Source organism: Nematostella vectensis, chromosome 12 (assembly GCF_932526225.1).
Source record: "Nematostella vectensis chromosome 12, jaNemVect1.1, whole genome shotgun sequence".
Taxonomy (NCBI): domain Eukaryota; kingdom Metazoa; phylum Cnidaria; class Anthozoa; order Actiniaria; family Edwardsiidae; genus Nematostella; species Nematostella vectensis.
The window spans coordinates 6,619,658-6,640,167 of NC_064045.1; the positions used below are offsets into that span (position 1 = coordinate 6,619,658).

Consider the following 20,510-nt stretch of genomic DNA (forward strand, 5'->3'; position numbering starts at 1 on the left):
TCTCTGGCCCCTTAAGGAGTAGGTAGAGAGTATATGGGTTACAGGCAAATTTTTTTAAAATCTTAGACTTCTAGCATAACATAATGTCTGTTGCCCTCTCAAGATATCCCTGGTTAAATGTGTGTGTGTGTGACCTACAAACAGAAGTTTTTTTTAACTCATACACATATGTGCATACCCAGGATTGGCTGAGAGGGGCGTGCAGTCATAGAAATCATATGGGGAAAGTACTTGAAGATTCCTTAATAAGAAATGACCCACTTTTTTCCTGTGTACCTGTACACACTCTACTTTAGTGTGTTTGGCTATATATTCATTGGAGTCAGTTAACACAACCGCACGCTTTGGTTTGCGAATATAGACTGATCTTTAATCACAGTATTTACAACTTTTGGCATACGCCATGACCTTATATGGTTTTACAAATAATCAATATCAATAACGTCATCTCTGTTATATGATACTTAAGTAAAGTGTGCTTAATACACTAGATCTACCAAATAAGAAAATTGAGCAAGTTTCAATAAAGTACATTTTTATCAAGCATGCTCAGTTATAGTCAATGCATGCTGGTTTACAGCATGTAAATTGTAAATTCTTTGCCTCATTTTCCATTTAAGATTTTGTTAGAGAATGGATCCTCAGCTAGCAGAGGGTGACTTATATGTATGAGAATGAATTTTCAACTAGAAATGGTGTCCCATGTAAAAAAGAATGAACTTTCAGCTTGATGAGGTGATCCAATATACTTCAATTTTTAGTGTCTGTTTAACACTTTTTATTAGTATTATGGTCTTATGTTTCTTTTGTTTCTACTCCTTCCTTTTTTTCAGATTCAGGTGTAACATGCTTAGCGCATCTGGATGGGAGTGAAATGGAAGAGGCTGTGTCATCAATGGTACAATCCATACAGGGACACTCAAGTGTTCAACAAGATCCATTACAGTAGGGATCATATATTATTATAATATGCCTATAATGCAAAAAAGGGGTATTTCCATGGTTTTATCTTGAGCTCCAAGGTGTATCCAGGGGCTGGGGTGGATTGAGAGGGTTAGTTTGGTTGGCTATCCAACCCTTATTTTGTTTCATTTCTGATATCACTTACTCACCCCTTTTTCTCATGTCCACTATTCTTATTGACATTCTCTACTGCCATAGTAGAGTCCAAATTAGAGTGATTTTACTGAAAATGGTAAAAAAAGGCCAATAAGATCCTTGTATGGTACCCTGTTTTTGGTCTCCTGTATCTACTGTACCCCTGTAATCCTATAAGGTACATACCAGTAGTATTCTATTGAATTTTATTCCTCTCATCTGTAATCAGAATTGATGTACATATTGCTGGTGGATTCCTGGATAAGAGAGGCATTTCCCAACAGATTACCAGGGAGCTTTTAGGTGTGTTTACATGTTCTTTTATGAGACTTTATTTGATGTTTATTTGTGTTGTTGTGAATAATGTATTTGAGTTGATAGTTGTACAGTTGACTGGCAATCAACCTGTCTCTCTGTCTATTTATCTGTTTGTTTGTCTTTCAATCTTTCCATCTGTTGGTCTGTCTTTCTTTCTGTTAATCTGTTCAACTTTCTGTCCATCTGTCGATCAATCTGTCCATTTGTCTGTCTGTTTTACTTTCCATTAGGTTACCTATTCAATTTTTTTCTCTGCGTCTTTTCAGTCTAATAATTTTAGAATTTAATCCATAGGTATACTCCTTGACCAGAAATCAGCCTTTCACTTGCAAACTGCTGCTGTAACAGGTAACATCTCTAAAGCAAGCATACTCTAAAAACCAGGCAATCAAAGGCATTTAGAACAATTTGAGGCTGTGGAATTTGAAGGCCAGAGCAAGGCTTTAACAGGTTGGTATTTGTTAACATCCAACTAGGATGTTAAGCTTCAAGCTTTATAATAACAAAAGCAAAAAGTTCACAAGTTGGGAGATACAACAAAATTTCAACCTGTCAAAGCTATGCTTTGCTTACACGTCCAATAAAATGAATGCCTGGTTTTAAACTTTTTAACATATCTACTTCACATGTGCACCCCTTTCCCCATCTGGAATTCCTGGCCATTAGTCCCGATACCCTGAACGTGCACCACATTGTCCTCTTTCTGATGAAGCATTTGTTTATTTGTAGATTTGAATGACTCAGTAAGGGATGGTGTTCATTATCCTATTGTCTATGGAATTGGTAAGGAAGACAACACAAGATTCAGGGTCTCTTCAAGTGGGAGTTTTAAGGAATTATTTATGGACATTGTGTTATTGTAATCCTAGCTGTAGATGTGAGGTCAGGAAGGATATTCAATGCGTCATTTCCAGACAAAAGACCTGATTCCATCCTAAGACATGCAAGGAACTTTACAGGAAATAAAAGGGTAGGTGTAGCTTGTGTGTGTGTTTGTGCTTTTTTACATGTTAGTGATGTTTGTTTTTGTGGTCATGTCTTCAAAAGCCTTCCATATTTATTCCTTAAGCAGGGCTTCTGGAATTACGCGCTTGTGCGGAAGCGCGTAATTTGGCTTTCTCCGCGTAATCCGCGTAAACCACAAATTTCCGCGTAATCCCGCGTAATTTGGCTAAATTTTGAAAGACAAAACATTTAAGTGCACAGCCGATGTGTTCTTTTAGGGTTCTTACCTCTATTTCTCGTAAAAAAAGAGAGATATTTTTCGTAAGAGTGCGATATTTCGAACTGAATTAAAAACAAATAAAATGACTAGGCGTTTTTTGCTAAACCGCGAAGGCCTAGTACTAATAATAAAATACCTTTTTTAATTGGCTGGTGGCTAGGAGCCAATGAAAACTCGCCTAAGATATTTTCGCGCAATAAAATAAACCTTATCAAGTTATTTCGTGCTTTCCTTATGTACAAAATGTAGTTTGGGCGTAAGAGTTGATATTCCGTGTAATTTAGCGCGTAATTCAGTAAAGAATCCTGCAAAATTATGATTTTTTAAGAAACATGTATTGCAAAATCCCGCGTAATTTAGTGCGTAATGATTGATTTTCGCGTAATTTAGCGTGTAATTTAGCAAAGAATCCCGCTTAATTTTGAGTTTTTTCCGCATAATTCCAGAAGCCCTGCTTAAGCTCTGACTTATCAGGGATGTACCCATGAAATGATAAAATGATCATGGACATACCTGTGGAATGTTCCTCCTAATCAGGGAAGTACCCATGGAATGACCCTCCTTATCAGGGATGTACCATGGAATGACCCTCCTTATCAGGGATGTACCATGGAATGACCCTCCTTATTAGGGATGTACCCATGGAATGACCCTCCTTATCAAGGATGTACCATGGAATGACCCTCCTTATCAGGGATGTACCATGGAATGACCCTCCTTATCAAGGATGTACCATGGAATGACCCTCCTTATCAGGGATGTACCATGGAATGACCCTCCTTATCAGTGATGTACCATGGAATGAACCTCCTTATTAGAGATGTACCCATGGAATGCCCCTCCTTATCAGTGATGTACCATGGAATGACCCTCCTTATTAGAGATGTACCATGGAATGGCCCTCCTTATCAGGGATGTACCATGGAATGACCCTCTTTATTAGGGATGTACCCATGGAATGACCCTCCTTATCAAGGATGTACCCATGGAATGACCCTCCTTATCACGTATGTACCATGGAATGAGCCCTCCTTATCAGGGATGTACCATGGAATGACCCTCCTTATCAAGGATGTACCATGGAATGACCCTCCTTATCAGGGATGTACCATGGAATGACCCTCCTTATCAGGGATGTACCCATGGAATGACCCTCCTTATCAGGGAAGTACCATGGAATGAACCTCCTTATTAGGGATGTACCCATGGAATGACCCTCCTTATCAAGGATGTACCCATGGAATGACACTCAACATCAGGGACGTACCATGGAATGTCCCTCCTTATTAGGGATGTACCCATGGAATGACCCTCCTTATCAGGGATGTACCATGGAATGACCCTCCTTATCACGGATGTACCATGGAATGACCCTCCTTATCAAGGATGTACCATGGAATGACCCTCCTTATCAGGGATGTACCATGGAACGACCCTCCTTATCAGGGATGTACCCATTGAATGACCCTCCTTATCATGGAAGTACCATGAAATGACCCTCCTTATCAAGGATGTACCAATGGAATGACCCTCCTTATCAAGGATGTACCCATGGAATGACACTCAACATCAGGGACGTACCATGGAATGTCCCTTCTTATCAGGGATGTACCCATGGAATGTCCCTCCTTATCAGGGATGTACTCATGGAATGTCCCTCCTCATCAATGATGTACATATGGAATGACCCTCCTTATCAAGGAGGGACGTCTCCATAGAAGGAGTCCCTATTAGGGAAGTACCAAAGGAGTGAGCCACCTAACAAAAGACGTACCTAAGAAATGGCTCAAAATGTTTCAGATCCGGCTTTTCCACCAAATAATGGGACAGGCGGTTGACAAGGTAAATTCCCCTCTGAGAAAATCTTCAATTCCTCTCAATGGAAAACCGAGTCACCGCCCGAACATGGGATTTTGTTTATAGCTCTAATATAGGCTGCGTCTTTACAGGTGGAGGAGATATACAATTCGAAAGACCAAGAACTTCGCATTCGTCCATTCCACCATCAGCACCCTATGAACAATGCAGCTTTTTTTGCGACAGCACCAAGAGAGATCATTCTTAAGGTATTAGAGCGTTTAAGTGGAGACAACGGTGACAGCTTGGGATACTGTAAATGCTAGTTTAGTGCCCAGCTTCCAATAAGCATCCCACGTCAAAATAAGGGCCCCCAAGCCTCCCCTTTGGCCATTTCGATACCTCGAAATAAAGTTTTGTGTTAGGGTAAGACTTGTTGTTATATATGGGAGGTGAGAACGGTTTGGAGTGGAGTGTAAGGCGAGAAACAGTTAACCTTCGGAGGAAGCTGATAATTAAATGTTGATAACTTATTGTGATCACCTATAAAATCTTGTGAAGCGTGATGTGAGCTTGTGGAAAATCAAGTAGAATAGCAGAATAAGACCGATGATGGGAATAATATCTTAAAGCGTGCAGAAAGGGGATACAAAGAAAGAAAAGGATGGCGAATAGGACTAAGGAAATTGATAGTAGTTTTATAAGTATAGGACAGTTGGCTCATTGAGTTCGCTTTAATTCATCACGGGGGCGAGCAATTTAGCTAGTGGTCATTACTCATGTTCACAGCTTTCGTCTACTGTAACCTAGATATCATGTAGCCTGTGGAGGGCAATGTGCGGCCGACTCAAAATTTAACAAAACAGCTCGCGAAAAAATTAAATCTGTTTATTTTTGCGGGAAAATCTCACGCGCAATATTTGCTGTACACAAAAGGTTCGTTGTCCTTGATCTTTTTCGGGTTTATTTTAGCTGTCGATAGCTTTCTATTAGTGAATGTTTCTGATGCGTATTGATCGTACAGTTTCATAACCTTAAAGACCATCTATGTAAATGTCATTCATGCAGGCCATTATCTAGTTTCGGCAACAGGCTTTGATGATACCAACCGTGCCTTTGTATATATTACAAAGTTATAGCTTTAATTTTCAGATATGAGGCATAAATGGAGCTTGCTTTGTGAGTTAAATCCCAGCATGAGAAAACTTGTAGAATAAAAATGACATTGAATTGAATTGAAAATTGGCACAGATGGTACTTATTTCTTTTTCATAAAATCGAGTTTCGGAATTGTGTAGAAATCGCCAACAATTAAATTTAATTTTTGTCAATTCAGGAGAACGATGTCCATGAGAGGGAACACAGATGTCTAAAGAAATATCCAAAGCGAATACATATTGTGCTAATTGCCTCACATTCGTGTTAGACGGTTATTTTCGCCTTCATTAGAATCGGTTGCAGGACTAGAAATGAATATGTCTTCTGCAGATAAACGGTTAAACGCGCTTCAAGAGAAGTTATTGTCAAGGGGAACGGCTCGCGTCGTTATCGAGTCTCTGGTGTTCACCATACTAAGCCTGGTAGGGCTTATTGGTAACATTCTCGTCCTGTGGATCGTAAAGAAAAAGAGAAATGAGGGCAAAGTGATATACTTATTTATCGGAGCATTAGCTGTCACGGATGTGTCGCTACTCGCTATCTACCCTATTTTTACATCCCCAGTGTTAGTGCTAGGAAAATGGCCATTTTCTGACCTTGTCTGCCAGATTCAAGGCTTCTACATCTTATTCCCCGTAAACGCATCTATACTGCTCATGGCTGCCACCGCAATCAATCGGTATTTCCAAGTCGTGCGCCAGAACTATTATCGAATTTTGTTCACGCCATTGCGTACAAGGTTTTTCATTTGTGGAACATTCCTGTTCGCTTGTTTTGTACCGGTTCCTTATCTCGCTAGCGGAGAGAAATACACTTTCAATCCCGGAAAAGGCTTATGTTTTCAAAAACCAAATTTAAAACCAGCTACATTTGCTATCTACTTTAATTGTAGTTTTTCGATGGTTGTTTTAACCATGTGTTATATCAATATTTTTAGAAAAATTCACAATCACCAAGCCAGAGTTACCGCCATGCAGCAAAACACTAATTCTATTTCCGGACCTAGCGTTCAAGACATCAAAGTGACGAGAACTCTGTTTCTAACTGTACTGGGATTTGTTTGTTGCTGGGCACCAATTATAGTTATGGATATGATCGACATGACTCGGGGTCTGTTCTCATTGCCTCGGGAACTTTACTTCTTATATTCCTTCTTAGCAACACTTTCTTCTGTTATCAATCCTTTCATATACGGTGTTATGAATCCCATGTTCCGGGAGGAATACAAGAAGATTCTAAGAATACCATGTGCTGGTCGGAATGCAGAGGTGGGACACATAAATCTGGTGATAAGAAGTGCAGCTCGTGGTCGAAATATTATAGCTCTACAGCACGTAGAGTCAACACAAAGATCAACACCTCCTTGTCGTACTATAGAAGATGGAGCTGAAGGGCCGATAAAAACAACAACAGCTACTGACCGGTATATGGAGGTTAAGCAAACGGGCCCAATACAAAGACCATAAACTTCTGGTTGGAATAGAGAGGTTGAGCACAAAAAGCCAGTACAAAGATAAACACAAGCTTATGTTTGAATTACAGAGATGAAACTATAATGACCAGTGCAAATGACAACAGCTCTCGTTCGGAATATGGAGGTCGAGCAGTGGTCCGAATGAACTCGTGTAATGACAGGGAGTTAGGGAGTACACACAATAAAAAAAAGTCTACAAGGATATGACACCTTTAAATATCCCGGTCAAAGGCTATACATTTATGGTGAAATAGCCCTGAAAAGGACATTTCTTGAATTCGACTGACAATCCTTATTAACGACACTCGTCTTTCACTTTTTTTCAAAAATGGGCTGATATGTCTTCAAGAGAGTATCGCTTGCAATACCTCGAGCACTTCCAACAGCCACGAAGTTTTGTATCTTTCGCCACAAAAGAAAAAGAAATAAGAAATTTATCAATAATCCAAGACACGGTATGACAGATCAATATATGGACAACGAGTTTGGGAATTTGCTTTGGAATCGGACGGTTAAAAGTGTATCTTCAATTGGCGTATTTTCATTCGGAAACATTTAGAATTACGAGAATCAACTTATAAATAGTCTACAGAAGAAAAATTATTGAGCTTAAGAAGGATAGGTATATAGCTTATATTTGTTTACTTTAATTCATGGTAAGTGCGAGCAATTTAGGTAGGACAACTGCGGTCATTACTCGTGATCAGAGCTTTCGTCTACTGTACCTAGACTTCAAGTAGCCTGCGGTGGCCACTGTGCGGCCGACTCGCTTTAAAGACATAGCTTAGAATAAAAATGAGATTGAAAAATATCCTACTGTGAGCAGATGTTACTTATTTTTTTCAGCATAGAAATCGGCTTTTGGAATTGTGTTACAATCACAAACAATTCAATTCAATCGAATTCTCGAAAATGGTGGTCAGTTAGCGGTAACACAAGTGTCAGAGGTAACATTTAAAGCTAATAAATATTGCGCTGGCTCGCCTCACATTCGTCCTAGACGCTGGTTTTCACCTTCGGTAGAATCGGTTGCAGGCTTAAAAATGAATCAGTCTTCTGCTGATTAACGGTTAAACGCCCATCTCATCCCTCGCAAGCTCATCTATACTGCTCATTGCTGCCAACGCAATCAATCGGTATTTCCAAGTCGTGCGTACGCAGCTGCTTTGTCTCCTATTATCGTTGTTCTACAAAGGAGTTCTTTTGTCTCTATTCTTCTCGCTCTTTGTGTCGAGGTGCGGGTATTGTTCATTTGCCCAAAAATTGCAGCTTGTAAGAGCTGCGTACTGACCTCGTGCGCCCGAACTATTATCGAATTTTTTTCACGCGATCGCGTACAAGGTTTCTTATTTGTGGAGCATTCGTGTTTGCTTGTATTGCACCGGTTCCGTGTCTCGCTAGCGGAGAGAAATTCACTTTCAATACCGGAAAAGGCTTATGTTTTCAAAAACCGAATTTAAAACCAGCTTCATTGTCTGTCTACTTTAGTTGTGGTTGTTCGATGCTTGTTTTAACCTCGTGCTATTTCAAGATTTTTAAATCCATTCACAATCACCAAGCCAGAGTTACCGCCATGCAGCAAAACAGCAATTTCATCTCTGGACCAAGCGTCCAAGATATCAAAGTGACGAGAACTCTGTTTCTCACTGTACTGGGATTTGTTTGTTGTTGGACACCAGTAATAGTTATGGATATAATCGACATGACTTGGGGTCTGTTCTCCTTGCCTCGGGAACTTTACCACTTGGGAACACTTTCTTCTGTTATATCAATCCTTTCATGTATGGTGTTATGAATCCCATGTTCCGAAAGGAATACAAGAAGATTCTAATAATACCATGTGCTGGTCGGAATGCAGAGGTGGGACACAAAAATCCGGTCATAAGAAATGCAGTTCCTTGTCGAAATAATTGGGGCTCTACACGTAGAATCAACACAAAGATCGACAGCTCCTTGTCTTAATACAAAAGTTGACGTAATACATCAATCACGTCACTAGAAGAAAAAAATGCTGACGTCATCAAAATAAAAAATATTTATAATTCATATAAAACACATTGTATGACATCCAAAGGTGTCAAGGGGTGGAAAACCAATATGGTCACGTGATCATATAAAACACATTGTATGACAGCCAAAGGTGTCAAGGGGTGGAAAACCAATATGGTCACGTGATCATATAAAACACATTGTATGACAGCCAAAGGTGTCAAGGGGTGGAAAACGAAGATGATCACGTGATGTCATCGATGATGTCACTAAAAGTAAAACTACCCTCACGCCGAAACATCGTATGACAACTAAACTTGTTATGTTTCATGTAGATGTCAAAGGGTGGGGGGAAGGGGGTTTAACAAGTTGGTCGCGTGATCTGTGAAATCGTTGACGTCGTCAAAAACACAAATATAATAATAGTATTTAATATTTCTTAAATTATAAAATCAAAAATAAGCAAGGATTTGGTGGTTTGGAGCTCCGCTTTTAGACAATGCCTAAATCTATATATTAGCTTTAATTTTCAGATAGGAGGCATGTATCGAGCTTGCTTTGTGAGTTCTCGCAGACTGTGAAAACTTGTAGAATAAAAATGAGCTATGAGCTTATCTCACAGCCGGAAATTATTTCTTATTCATAAAATCGTCTTTCGCAATTGTATAGCAATCGCCAACAATTAAATTTAATTTAGGTCAATTCAGGAGAACGATTGTCAATGGGGTAACACAGATGTCAAAAGTAATACCTAAAGCGAATAAACATTGTTCTGTTTGCCTCACATCCGTTTAAGACGCTTGTTTTCGCCTTCAATAGAATCGGTTGCAGGACTAGAAAGAATATGTCTTCTTTTGACGAACGTTTAAGCGCCCTTCAAGAGAAGTTATTGTCAAGGGGAACGGCTCGCGTCGTTATCGAGCCTCTGGTGTTCATCATACTAAGCCTGGTAGGGCTGATTGGTAACATTCTCGTCCTGTGGATCGTAAAGAAAAAGAGAAATGAAGGCAAAGTGATATACTTATTCATCGGAGCATTAGCTGTCACGGATGTGTTGCTACTTGCTATCTCCCCTATTTTTGAATTCCCAGCGTTAGTGCTTGGAAAATGGCCATTTTCTGACCTTGCCTGCCAGTTTCACGCATTCTACATATTATCCCTCGCAAACGCATCTATACTGCTCATGGCTGCCACCGCAATCAATCGGTATTTCCAAGTCGTGCGCCCGAACTATTATCGAATTTTGTTCACGCCATCGCGTACAAGGTTTTTCATTTGTGGAACATACCTGTTCGCTTGTTTTGCACCGGTTCCTTATCTCGCTAGCGGAGAGCAATACACTTTCAATCCCGGAAAAGGCTTTTGTTTTCAAAAACCAAATTTAAAACCAGCTTCATTGTCTATCTACTTTAGTTGTAGTTGTTCGATGCTTGTTTTAACTGCATGCTATTTCAAGATTTTTAAATCCATTCACAATCACCAAGCCAGAGTTACCGCCATGCAGCAAAACAGCAATTTCATCTCCGGACCAAGCGTCCAAGATATCAAAGTGACGAGAACTCTGTTTCTCACTGTACTGGGATTTGTTTGTTGTTGGACACCAGTAATAGTTATGGATATAATCGACATGACTCGGGGCCTGTTCTCCTTGCCTCGGGAACTTTATTTCTTATATTTCTTCTTAGCAACACTTTCTTCTGTTATCAATCCTTTCATATACGGTGTTATGAATCCCATGTTCCGGGAGGAATACAAGAAGATTCTAAGAATAGCATGTGCTGGTTGGAATGCAGAGGTGGGACACATAAATCCGGTAATAAGAAGTGCAGCTCCTGGTCAAAATATTGAGGCTCCACACGTAGAATCAACACAAAGATTCACAGTTCCTTGTCGTACTACAGAACATGGGCATGAAGGGCCGCTGAGAACAACAACAGGTACTGCCCGGGATATAGAGGATAGGCAAACGAGCCCAATACAAAGGCCATCTACTTCTGGTTGGAATAGAGAGGTTGAACACATTAAGCCAGTACAAAAATCAACCCGAGCTCCTATCTGGAGTACAGCGATTGAACAATAATGGCCCGTGCAACTGATAAGCGATGTCGGTCGGGATATCAAGGTTGAATACTGGACAAATGAATATAAAGACTACGAGGTTGCGTTTTTGCTTTGGAATCGGACGGTTAACATTGTACCTTCAATTGTGGCACATTTTCGTTCGGAAGACATTTAGAATAGACTTTATAGCTTGTGTTATGTTAAGGATTAAAACAATAAATATAGCTTTTAGAAGTTAGCTTTAATTTATCGCAAGGACGATATTTAGCTAGTAAAATGTGGTCTTTAATCATGTTCACAGCTGTCGTCTACTTTAACCTAGATACCAAGTAGCCTGCGGAGGGCACTGTGCAGTCGATTCAAATTTAACAATAACAGCTCAGAAACAAATGAAATCTTTTTATTTTGGCGGGAAAATTATTGGCGGGAAAATCTCGCGCGCAATATTTGCTGTACACAAAAGGTTCGTTGTTCTTGACCTTCTTCGGATTCATTTTAGCTGTTGATAACTTTCTATTAGTGTAGGTTTCTGATGCGTGTTGATCGTACAGTTTTATAACCTTTAAGACCATCTGGTGAATGTCATTTATGCAGGCCAATATCGAGTTTCGGCAACAGGCTTTGATGATACCAACCGTGCCTTTGTATATATTTTTCATCATTTTATTCTACGTTTTGCGATTATAGCTTTAATTTTCAGATATGAGGCATAAATGGAGCTTGCTTTGTGAGTTAAATCCCAGCCTGAGAAAACTTGTAGAATAAAAATTACATTGAAATAATCCGTACTGTGATCTCACAGATGGTACTTATTTCTTTTTCATAAAATCGAGTTTCGGAATTGTGTAGTAACCGCCAACAATTAAATTTAATTTTTGTCAATTCAGGAGAACGATGTCACTGAGAGGAAACACAGATGTCTAAAGAAATATCCAAAGCGAATACATATTGTGCTAATTGCATCACTTTCGTGTTAGACGGTTATTTTCGCCTTCAGTAGAATCGGTTGCAGGACTAGAAATGAATATGTCTTCTGTAGATAAACGGTTAAACGCCCTTCAAGAGAAGAGTTTGTCAAGGGGAACGGCTCCCATCGTTATCGAGACTCTAGTGTTCATTATACCATGCCTGGTAGGGCTGATTGGTAACATTCTCGTCCTGTGGATCGTAAAGAAAAAGAGAAATGAGGGCAAAGTGATATACTTATTTATCGGAGCATTAGCTGTCACGGATGTGTCGCTACTCGCTATCTCCCCTATTCTTGCACTCCCAGCGTTGGTGCTAGAAAAATGGCCATTTTCTGACCTTGTCTGCCAGTTTCACGCATTCTATATGATATCCCTCGCAAGCGCATCTACACTGCTCATGGCTGCCACCGCAATCAATCGGTATTTCCAAGTCGTGCGCCCGAACTATTATCGAATTTTGTTCACGCCATCGCGTACAAGGTTTCTCATTTGTGGAACATTCCTGTTCGCTTGTTTTGCACCGGTTCCGTATCTAGCTAGCGGAGAGAAATACACTTTCAATCCCGGAAAAGGCTTTTGTTTTCATAAACCAAATTTAAAACCAGCTTTGTTGTTTATATACGTTAGTTGTAGTTGTTCGATGCTTGTTTTAACCACGTGTTATATCAAGATTTTTAAATCCATTCACAATCACCAAGCCAGAGTTACCGCCATGCAGCAAAACAGCAATTTCATCTCTGGACCAAGCGTCCAAGATATCAAAGTAACGAGAACTCTGTTTCTCACTGTACTGGGATTTGTTTGTTGTTGGACACCAGTAATAGTTATGGATATAATCGACATGTCTCGGGGTCTGTTCTCCTTGCCTCGGGAACTTTACTTATTATATTCCTTTCTAGCAACACTTTCTTCCGTTATCAATCCTTTCATATACGGTGTTATGAATCCCATGTTCCGGGAGGAATACAAGAAGATTCTAAGAATGCCACGTGCTGGTCGGAATGCAGAGGTGGGACACATAAATCCGGTAATAAGAAGTGCAGCTCCTGGTCAAAATATTGAGGCTCCACACGTAGAATCAACACAAAGATTCACAGTTCCTTGTCGTACTACAGAACATGGGCATGAAGGGCAGCTGAGAACAACAGGTACTGCCCGGGATATAGAGGATAGGCAAACGAGCCCAATACAAAGGCCGTCTACTTCTGGTTGGAATAGAGAGGTTGAACACATTAAGCCAGTACAAAAATCAACCCGAGCTCCTATCTGGAGTACATCGATTGAACAATAATGGCCCGTGCAACTGATAAGCGATGTCGGTCGGGATATCGAGGTTGAATACTGGACAAATGAATATAAAGACTACGAGGTTGCGTTTTTGCTTTGGAATCGGACGGTTAACATTGTACCTTCAATTGTGGCACATTTTCGTTCGGAAGACATTTAGAATAGACTTTATAGCTTGTGTTGTGTTAAGGATTAAAACAATAAATATAGCTTGTTGAAGTTAGCTTTAATTTATCGCAAGGACGATATTTAGCTAGTAAAATGTGGTCATTAATCATGTTCACAGCTATTGTCTACTTTAACCTAGATACCAAGTAGCCTGCGGAAGGCACACTGTACAGCTGAATCAAAATTTAACAATAACAACTCACGAACAAATGAAATCTTTTTATTTTGGCGGGAAAATCTCGCGCGCAATATTTGCTGTACACAAAATGTTCGTTGTCCTTGGCCTTCTTCGGATTTATTTTAGCTGTTGATAACTTTCTATTAGTGTAGGTTTCTTATGCGTGTTGATCGTACAGTTTTATAACCTCTAAGACCATCTGGTAAATGTCATTTATGCAGGCCAATATCGAGTTTCGGCAACAGGCTTTGATGATACCAACCGTGCCTTTGTATATATTTTTCATCATTTTATTCTACGTTTTGTGATTATAGCTTTAAAGTTCAGATATGAGGCATGTATGGAGCTTGCTTTGTGAGTTATCCCAGCCTGAGAAAACTTGTAGAATAAAAATGAGCTGTGACCTTATCTCATAGTTGGAACTTATCTCTGAAAGTTGATAAAATCAACTTTCGCAATTGTATAGAAATTGCCAACAATTAAATTTAATTTAGGTCAATTTAGGAGAACGATTGTCATTGGGGTAACACAGATGTCAAAAGTAATACCTAAAGCGAATAAACATTGTTCTGTTTGCCTCACATTCGTTTAAGACTCTTATTTTCGCCTTCATTAGAATCGGTTGCAGGACTAGAAATGAATATGTCTTCTGTAGATAAACGGTTAAACGCCCTTCAAGAGAAGAGTTTGTCAAGGGGAACGGCTCCCATCGTTATCGAGACTCTGGTGTTCATTATACCATGCCTGGTAGGGCTGATTGGTAACATTCTCGTCCTGTGGATCGTTAAGAAAAAGAGAAATGAGGGCAAAGTGATATACTTGTTTATCGGAGCATTAGCTGTCACGGATGTGTCGCTACTCGCTATCTCCCCTATTCTTGCACTCCCAGCGTTGGTGCTAGAAAAATGGCCATTTTCTGACCTTGTCTGCCAGTTTCACGCATTCTATATGATATCCCTCGCAAGCGCATCTATACTGCTCATGGCTGCCACCGCAATCAATCGGTATTTCCAAGTCGTGCGCCCGAACTATTATCGAATTTTGTTCACGCCATCGCGTACAAGGTTTCTCATTTGTGGAACATTCCTGTTCGCTTGTTTTGCACCGGTTCCGTATCTAGCTAGCGGAGAGAAATACACTTTCAATCCCGGAAAAGGCTTATGTTTTCAAAAACCAAATTTAAAACCAGCTTCACTATATGTATATTTTACAGGTAGTTGGTCGATGCTTGTTTTAACCACGTGTTATATCAAGATTTTTAAATCCATTCACAATCACCAAGCCAGAGTAACCGCCATGCAGCAAAACAGCAATTTCATCTCTGGACCAAGCGTCCAAGACATCAAAGTGACGAGAATTCTGTTGCTCACTGTACTGGGATTTGTTTGTTGTTGGACACCAGTAATAGTTATGGATATAATCGACATGACTCGGGGTCTGTTCTCCTTGCCTCGGGAACTTTACTTATTATATTCCTTTCTAGCAACACTTTCTTCCGTTATCAATCCTTTCATATACGGTGTTATGAATCCCATGTTCCGGGAGGAATACAAGAAGATTCTAAAAATGCCATGTGCTGGTCGGAATGCAGAGGTGCGACACGCAAATCCGGTTATAAGAAGTGCAGCTCCTGGTCGAAATATTGAGGCTGTAGACGTAGAATCAACACAAAGATCAACAGCTCCTTTTCGTACTACAGAAGTTGGGCCTGAAGGACCGGTGAGAACAACAACAGCTACTGCCCGGAATATAGAGGTTAAGCAAATGGGCCGAATACGAAGACCATTAACTTCTGTTTGGAATAGAGTGGTTGAACACATATAGTCACATGGTTCGAATGAACTGGTGTTATGATAGGGGGTACATAGAGTAAAACAATAACTCTACAAGGATATAACAGTTTTGAACATTTATAGCGAAAGGCTATACATTTATTTTGAAAAAAAAACCTTTAGGAACGAACTTTATAAATGACAAAGAACACCTTTAGAACTTTAATGACAATCCTTATTGACAAGGTTCATTTTCCTTTCTAGCAACACTTTCTTCCGTTATCAACCCTTTCATATACGGTGTTATGAATCCCATGTTCCGGGAGGAATACAAGAAGATTCTAAGAATGCCACGTGCTGGTCGGAATGCAGAGGTGGGACACATAAATCCGGTAATAAGAAGTGCAGCTCCTGGTCAAAATATTGAGGCTCCACACGTAGAATCAACACAAAGATTCACAGTTCCTTGTCGTACTACAGAACATGGGCATGAAGGGCCGCTGAGAACAACAACAGGTACTGCCCGGGATATAGAGGATAGGCAAACGAGCCCAATACAAAGGCCGTCTACTTCTGGTTGGAATAGAGAGGTTGAACACATTAAGCCAGTACAAAAATCAACCCGAGCTCCTATCTGGAGTACATCGATTGAACAATAATGGCCCGTGCAACTGATAAGCGATGTCGGTCGGGATATCGAGGTTGAATACTGGACAAATGAATATAAAGACTACGAGGTTGCGTTTTTGCTTTGGAATCGGACGGTTAACATTGTACCTTCAATTGTGGCACATTTTCGTTCGGAAGACATTTAGAATAGACTTTATAGCTTGTGTTGTGTTAAGGATTAAAACAATAAATATAGCTTGTAGAAGTTAGCTTTAATTTATCGCAAGGGCGATATTTATCTAGTAAAATGTGGTCATTAATCATGTTCACAGCTTTCGTCTACTGTAACCTAGATACCAAGTAGCCTGCGGAAGGCACTGTGCAGCTGAATCAAAATTTAACAATAACAGCTCACGAACAAATGAAATCCTTTTATTTTGGCGGGAAAATTATTGGCGGGAAAATCTCGCGCGCAATATTTGCTGTACACAAAAGGTTCGTTGTCCTTGGCCTTCTTCGAATTCATTTTAGCTGTTGATAACTTTCTATTAGTGTAGGTTTCTGATGCGTGTTGATCGTACAGTTTTATAACCTTTAAGACCACCTGGTAAATGCATTCATGCAGGCCAATACCGAGTTTCGGCAACAGGCTTTCATGATACCAACCGTGCCTTTGTATATATTTTTCATCATTTTATTCTACGTTTTGCGATTATAGCTTTAATTTTCAGATATGAGGCATGCATGGAGCTTGCTTTGTGAGTTATCCCAGCCTGAGAAAACTTGTAGAATAAAAATGAGCTGTGACCTTATCTCATAGTTGGAACTTATCTCTTAATAAAATCAACTTTCGCAATTGTATAGAAATCGCCAACAATTAAATTCAATTTATGTCGATTCAGGAGAACGATTGTCAATGGGGTAACACAGATGTCAAAAGTAATACCTAAAATTAATAAACATTGTTTAATTTGCCTCACATTCGTGCTAGACGCTTATTTTCGCCTTCATTAGAATCGGTTGCAGGACTAGAAATAAATATGTCTTCTGCAGATAAACGGTTAAACGCCCTTCAAGAGAAGAGTTTGTCAAGGGGAACGGCTCGCGTCGTTATCGAGACTCTGGTGTTCTTCATACTAAGCCTGGTAGGGCTGATTGGTAACATTCTCGTCCTGTGGATCGTAAAGAAAAAGAGAAATGAAGGCAAAGTGATATACTTGTTTATCGGAGCGCTAGCTGTCACTGATGTGTCGCTACTCGCTGTCTACCCATTGTTTGCATTTCCAGTGTTGGTGCTTGGAAAATGGCCATTTTCTGACTTTTTCTGTCAGTTTTACGGCTTCTATGTCTCATGCCTCGTCAGTGCATCTCTTCTTCTAATGGCCTTCACCGCCATTAATAGATATTTCCTAGTCGTGCGCACTAACTATTATCGACGGTTGTTCACTTCAATGCGTACAAGGTTCCTTATTTGTGGAGCATTGGTGCTGGCTTGTATTGTACCAATTTCGTACCTGGCTAGCGGGGAAAAGTACCTTTTCAATCCCGGAAAAGGCTTTTGTTTTCAAAAAACAAATTTAAAACCAGCTTCGTTGTTAATCTACTTTAGTTGTAGTTGTTCGATGCTTGTTTTAACCACGTGTTATATCAAGATTTTCAGAAAAATTCACAATCACCAAGCCAGAGTTACCGCCCTACAGCAAAACACCAATTCCATCTCCGGACCAACCGTCCAAAACGTCAAAGTGACCAGAACTCTGTTTCTCACTGTACTGGGATTTGTTTGTTGTTGGACACCAGTAATAGTTATGGATATAATCGACATGTCTCGGGGTCTGTTCTCCTTGCCTCGGGAACTTTACTTCTTATATTCCTTTCTAGCAACACTTTCTTCCGTTATCAATCCTTTCATATACGGTGTTATAAATCCCATGTTCCGGGAGGAATACAAGAAGATTCTAAAAATGCCATGTGCTGGTCGGAATGCAGAGGTGCGACACGCAAATCCGGTTATAAGAAGTGCAGCTCCTGGTCGAAATATTGAGGCTGTAGACTTAGAATCAACACAAAGATCAACACCTCCTTTTCGTACTACAGAAGTTGGGCCTGAAGGACCGGTGAGAACAACAACAGCTACTGCCCGGAATATAGAGGTTAAGCAAATGGGCCGAATACGAAGACCATTAACTTCTGTTTGGAATAGAGTGGTTGAACACATATAGTCACATGGTTCGAATGAACTGGTGTTATGATAGGGGGTACATAGAGTAAAACAATAACTCTACAAGGATATAACAGTTTTGAACATTTATAGCGAAAGGCTATACATTTATTTTGAAAAAAAAAACCTTTAGGAACGAACCTTATAAATGACAAAGAACACCTTTAGAACTTTAATGACAATCCTTATTGACAAGGTTCATTTTCCTTTCTAGCAACACTTTCTTCCGTTATCAATCCTTTCATATACGGTGTTATGAATCCCATGTTCCGGGAGGAATACAAGAAGATTCTAAGAATGCCACGTGCTGGTCGGAATGCAGAGGTGGGACACATAAATCCGGTAATAAGAAGTGCAGCTCCTGGTCAAAATATTGAGGCTCCACACGTAGAATCAACACAAAGATTCACAGTTCCTTGTCGTACTACAGAACATGGGCATGAAGGGCCGCTGAGAACAACAACAGGTACTGCCCGGGATATAGAGGATAGGCAAACGAGCCCAATACAAAGGCCGTCTACTTCTGGTTGGAATAGAGAGGTTGAACACATTAAGCCAGTACAAAAATCAACCCGAGCTCCTATCTGGAGTACATCGATTGAACAATAATGGCCCGTGCAACTGATAAGCGATGTTGGTCGGGATATCGAGGTTGAATACTGGACAAATGAATATAAAGACTACGAGGTTGCGTTTTTGCTTTGGAATCGGACGGTTAACATTGTACCTTCAATTGTGGCACATTTTCGTTCGGAAGACATTTAGAATAGACTTTATAGTTTGTGTTGTGTTAAGGATTAAAACAATAAATATAGCTTGTAGAAGTTTGCTTTAATTTATCGCAAGGGCGATATTTATCTAGTAAAATGTGGTCATTAATCATGTTCACAGCTTTCGTCTACTGTAACCTAGATACCAAGTAGCCTGCGGAAGGCACTGTGCAGCTGAATCAAAATTTAACAATAACAGCTCACGAACAAATGAAATCTTTTTATTTTGGCAGGAAAATCTCGCGCGCAATATTTGCTGTACACAAAATGTTCGTTGTCCTTGGCCTTATTCGGATTCATTTTAGCTGTTGATAACTTTCTATTAGTGTAGGTTTCTGATGCGTGTTGATCGTACAGTTTTATAACCTTTAAGACCACCTGGTAAATGTCATTCATGCAGGCCAATATCGAGTTTTAGGCAGCAGGCTTTGATGATACCAACCGTGCCTTTGTATATATTTTTCATCATTTTATTCTACGTTTTGCGATTATAGCTTTAATTTTCAGATATGAGGCATGTATGGAGCTTGCTTTGTGAGTTATCCCAGCCTGAGAAAACTTGTAGAATAAAAATGAGTTGTGACCTTATCTCATAGTTGGAACTTATCTCTTAATAAAATCAACTTTCGCAATTGTATAGAAATCACCAACAATTAAATTCAATTTATGTCGATTCAGGAGAACGATTGTCAATGGGGTAACACAGATGTCAAAAGTAATACCTAAAATTAATAAACATTGTTTAATTTGCCTCACATTCGTTTAAGACGCTTATTTTCGCCTTCAGTAGAATCGGTTGCAGGACTAGAAATGAATATGTCTTCTGCAGATAAACGGTTAAACGCGCCTCAAGAGAACTTTTTGTCAAGGGGAACGGCTCGCGTCGTTATTGAGTCTCTTGTGTTCATCATACTAAGCCTGGTAGGGCTGATTGGTAACATTCTTGTCCTGTGGATCGTAAAGAAAAAGAGAAATGACGGCAAAGTGATATACTTATTTATCGGAGCATTAGCTGTCACGGATGTGTCGATACTCGCTACCTACCCGTTTTTTTACATATCCAGTGTTGGTACTTGGAGAATGGCCATTTTCTTTGTCTGCCAGATTCAAGGCTTCTACATGGCATCCCTCGCACACGCATCTATACTGCTCATGGCTGCCACCGCAATCAATCGGTATTTCCAAGTCGTGCGCCCGAACTATTATCGACGGTTGTTCACGCTATCTCGTACAAAGTTCCTTATTTGTGGAGCATTGGTGCTGGCTTGTTTTGCACCGGTCCTGTATCTCGCTAGCGGGGAGAAATACATTTTCAATTCTGGAAAAAGCAGTTTTTTTCAAAAACCAAATTTAAAACCAGCTTTACTATATGTATATTTTACAGGTAGTTGTTCGATGCTTGTTTTAATCGTGTGCT

General features: G+C 39.9%; 2 protein-coding genes and 2 long non-coding RNA genes across 17 annotated transcripts in view; 2 read left to right on the plus strand and 2 right to left on the minus strand.

The window, feature by feature from the left end:
- Window positions 1-20,510, plus strand: part of LOC5510106 (protein N-terminal asparagine amidohydrolase) — a 31,724-nt gene that overhangs the window by 1,495 nt on the left and 9,719 nt on the right. For 4 of the 14 annotated variants that reach the window (XM_048719880.1, XM_048719881.1, XM_048719886.1 and 1 more), the window contains exons 4-10: window positions 834-945; window positions 1,328-1,401; window positions 1,711-1,764; window positions 2,146-2,199; window positions 2,286-2,386; window positions 4,442-4,483; window positions 4,591-4,707. In XM_048719880.1, the coding sequence (XP_048575837.1) occupies window positions 834-945; window positions 1,328-1,401; window positions 1,711-1,764; window positions 2,146-2,199; window positions 2,286-2,386; window positions 4,442-4,483; window positions 4,591-4,707 (554 nt within the window). Of the gene's footprint in view, window positions 1-833; window positions 946-1,327; window positions 1,402-1,710; window positions 1,765-2,145; window positions 2,200-2,285; window positions 2,387-4,441; window positions 4,484-4,590; window positions 4,708-5,774; window positions 6,060-6,754; window positions 7,487-12,987; window positions 13,126-13,379; window positions 15,441-15,757; window positions 19,849-20,510 lie in introns of those variants that run through there. The other 10 variants (XM_048719885.1, XM_048719883.1, XM_048719884.1 and 7 more) reach the window with 10 other exon arrangements.
- LOC116616953 lies at window positions 306-2,704 on the minus strand. The gene is made up of 3 exons (XR_007305241.1): window positions 2,649-2,704; window positions 1,113-1,186; window positions 306-859 (listed from the first exon to the last, which is right to left on the minus strand). It is a non-coding gene; the product is annotated as an uncharacterized LOC116616953 (long non-coding RNA).
- LOC5510102 (somatostatin receptor type 5) lies at window positions 6,801-13,727 on the plus strand. The gene is made up of 2 exons (XM_032379183.2): window positions 6,801-10,996; window positions 13,237-13,727. Exons 1-2 carry the CDS (start codon window positions 9,904-9,906, stop codon window positions 13,377-13,379), a joined length of 1,236 nt encoding a protein of 411 aa, XP_032235074.1. The 5' UTR covers window positions 6,801-9,903; the 3' UTR covers window positions 13,380-13,727.
- LOC125557357 lies at window positions 19,819-20,366 on the minus strand. The gene is made up of 2 exons (XR_007305242.1): window positions 20,138-20,366; window positions 19,819-20,041 (listed from the first exon to the last, which is right to left on the minus strand). It is a non-coding gene; the product is annotated as an uncharacterized LOC125557357 (long non-coding RNA).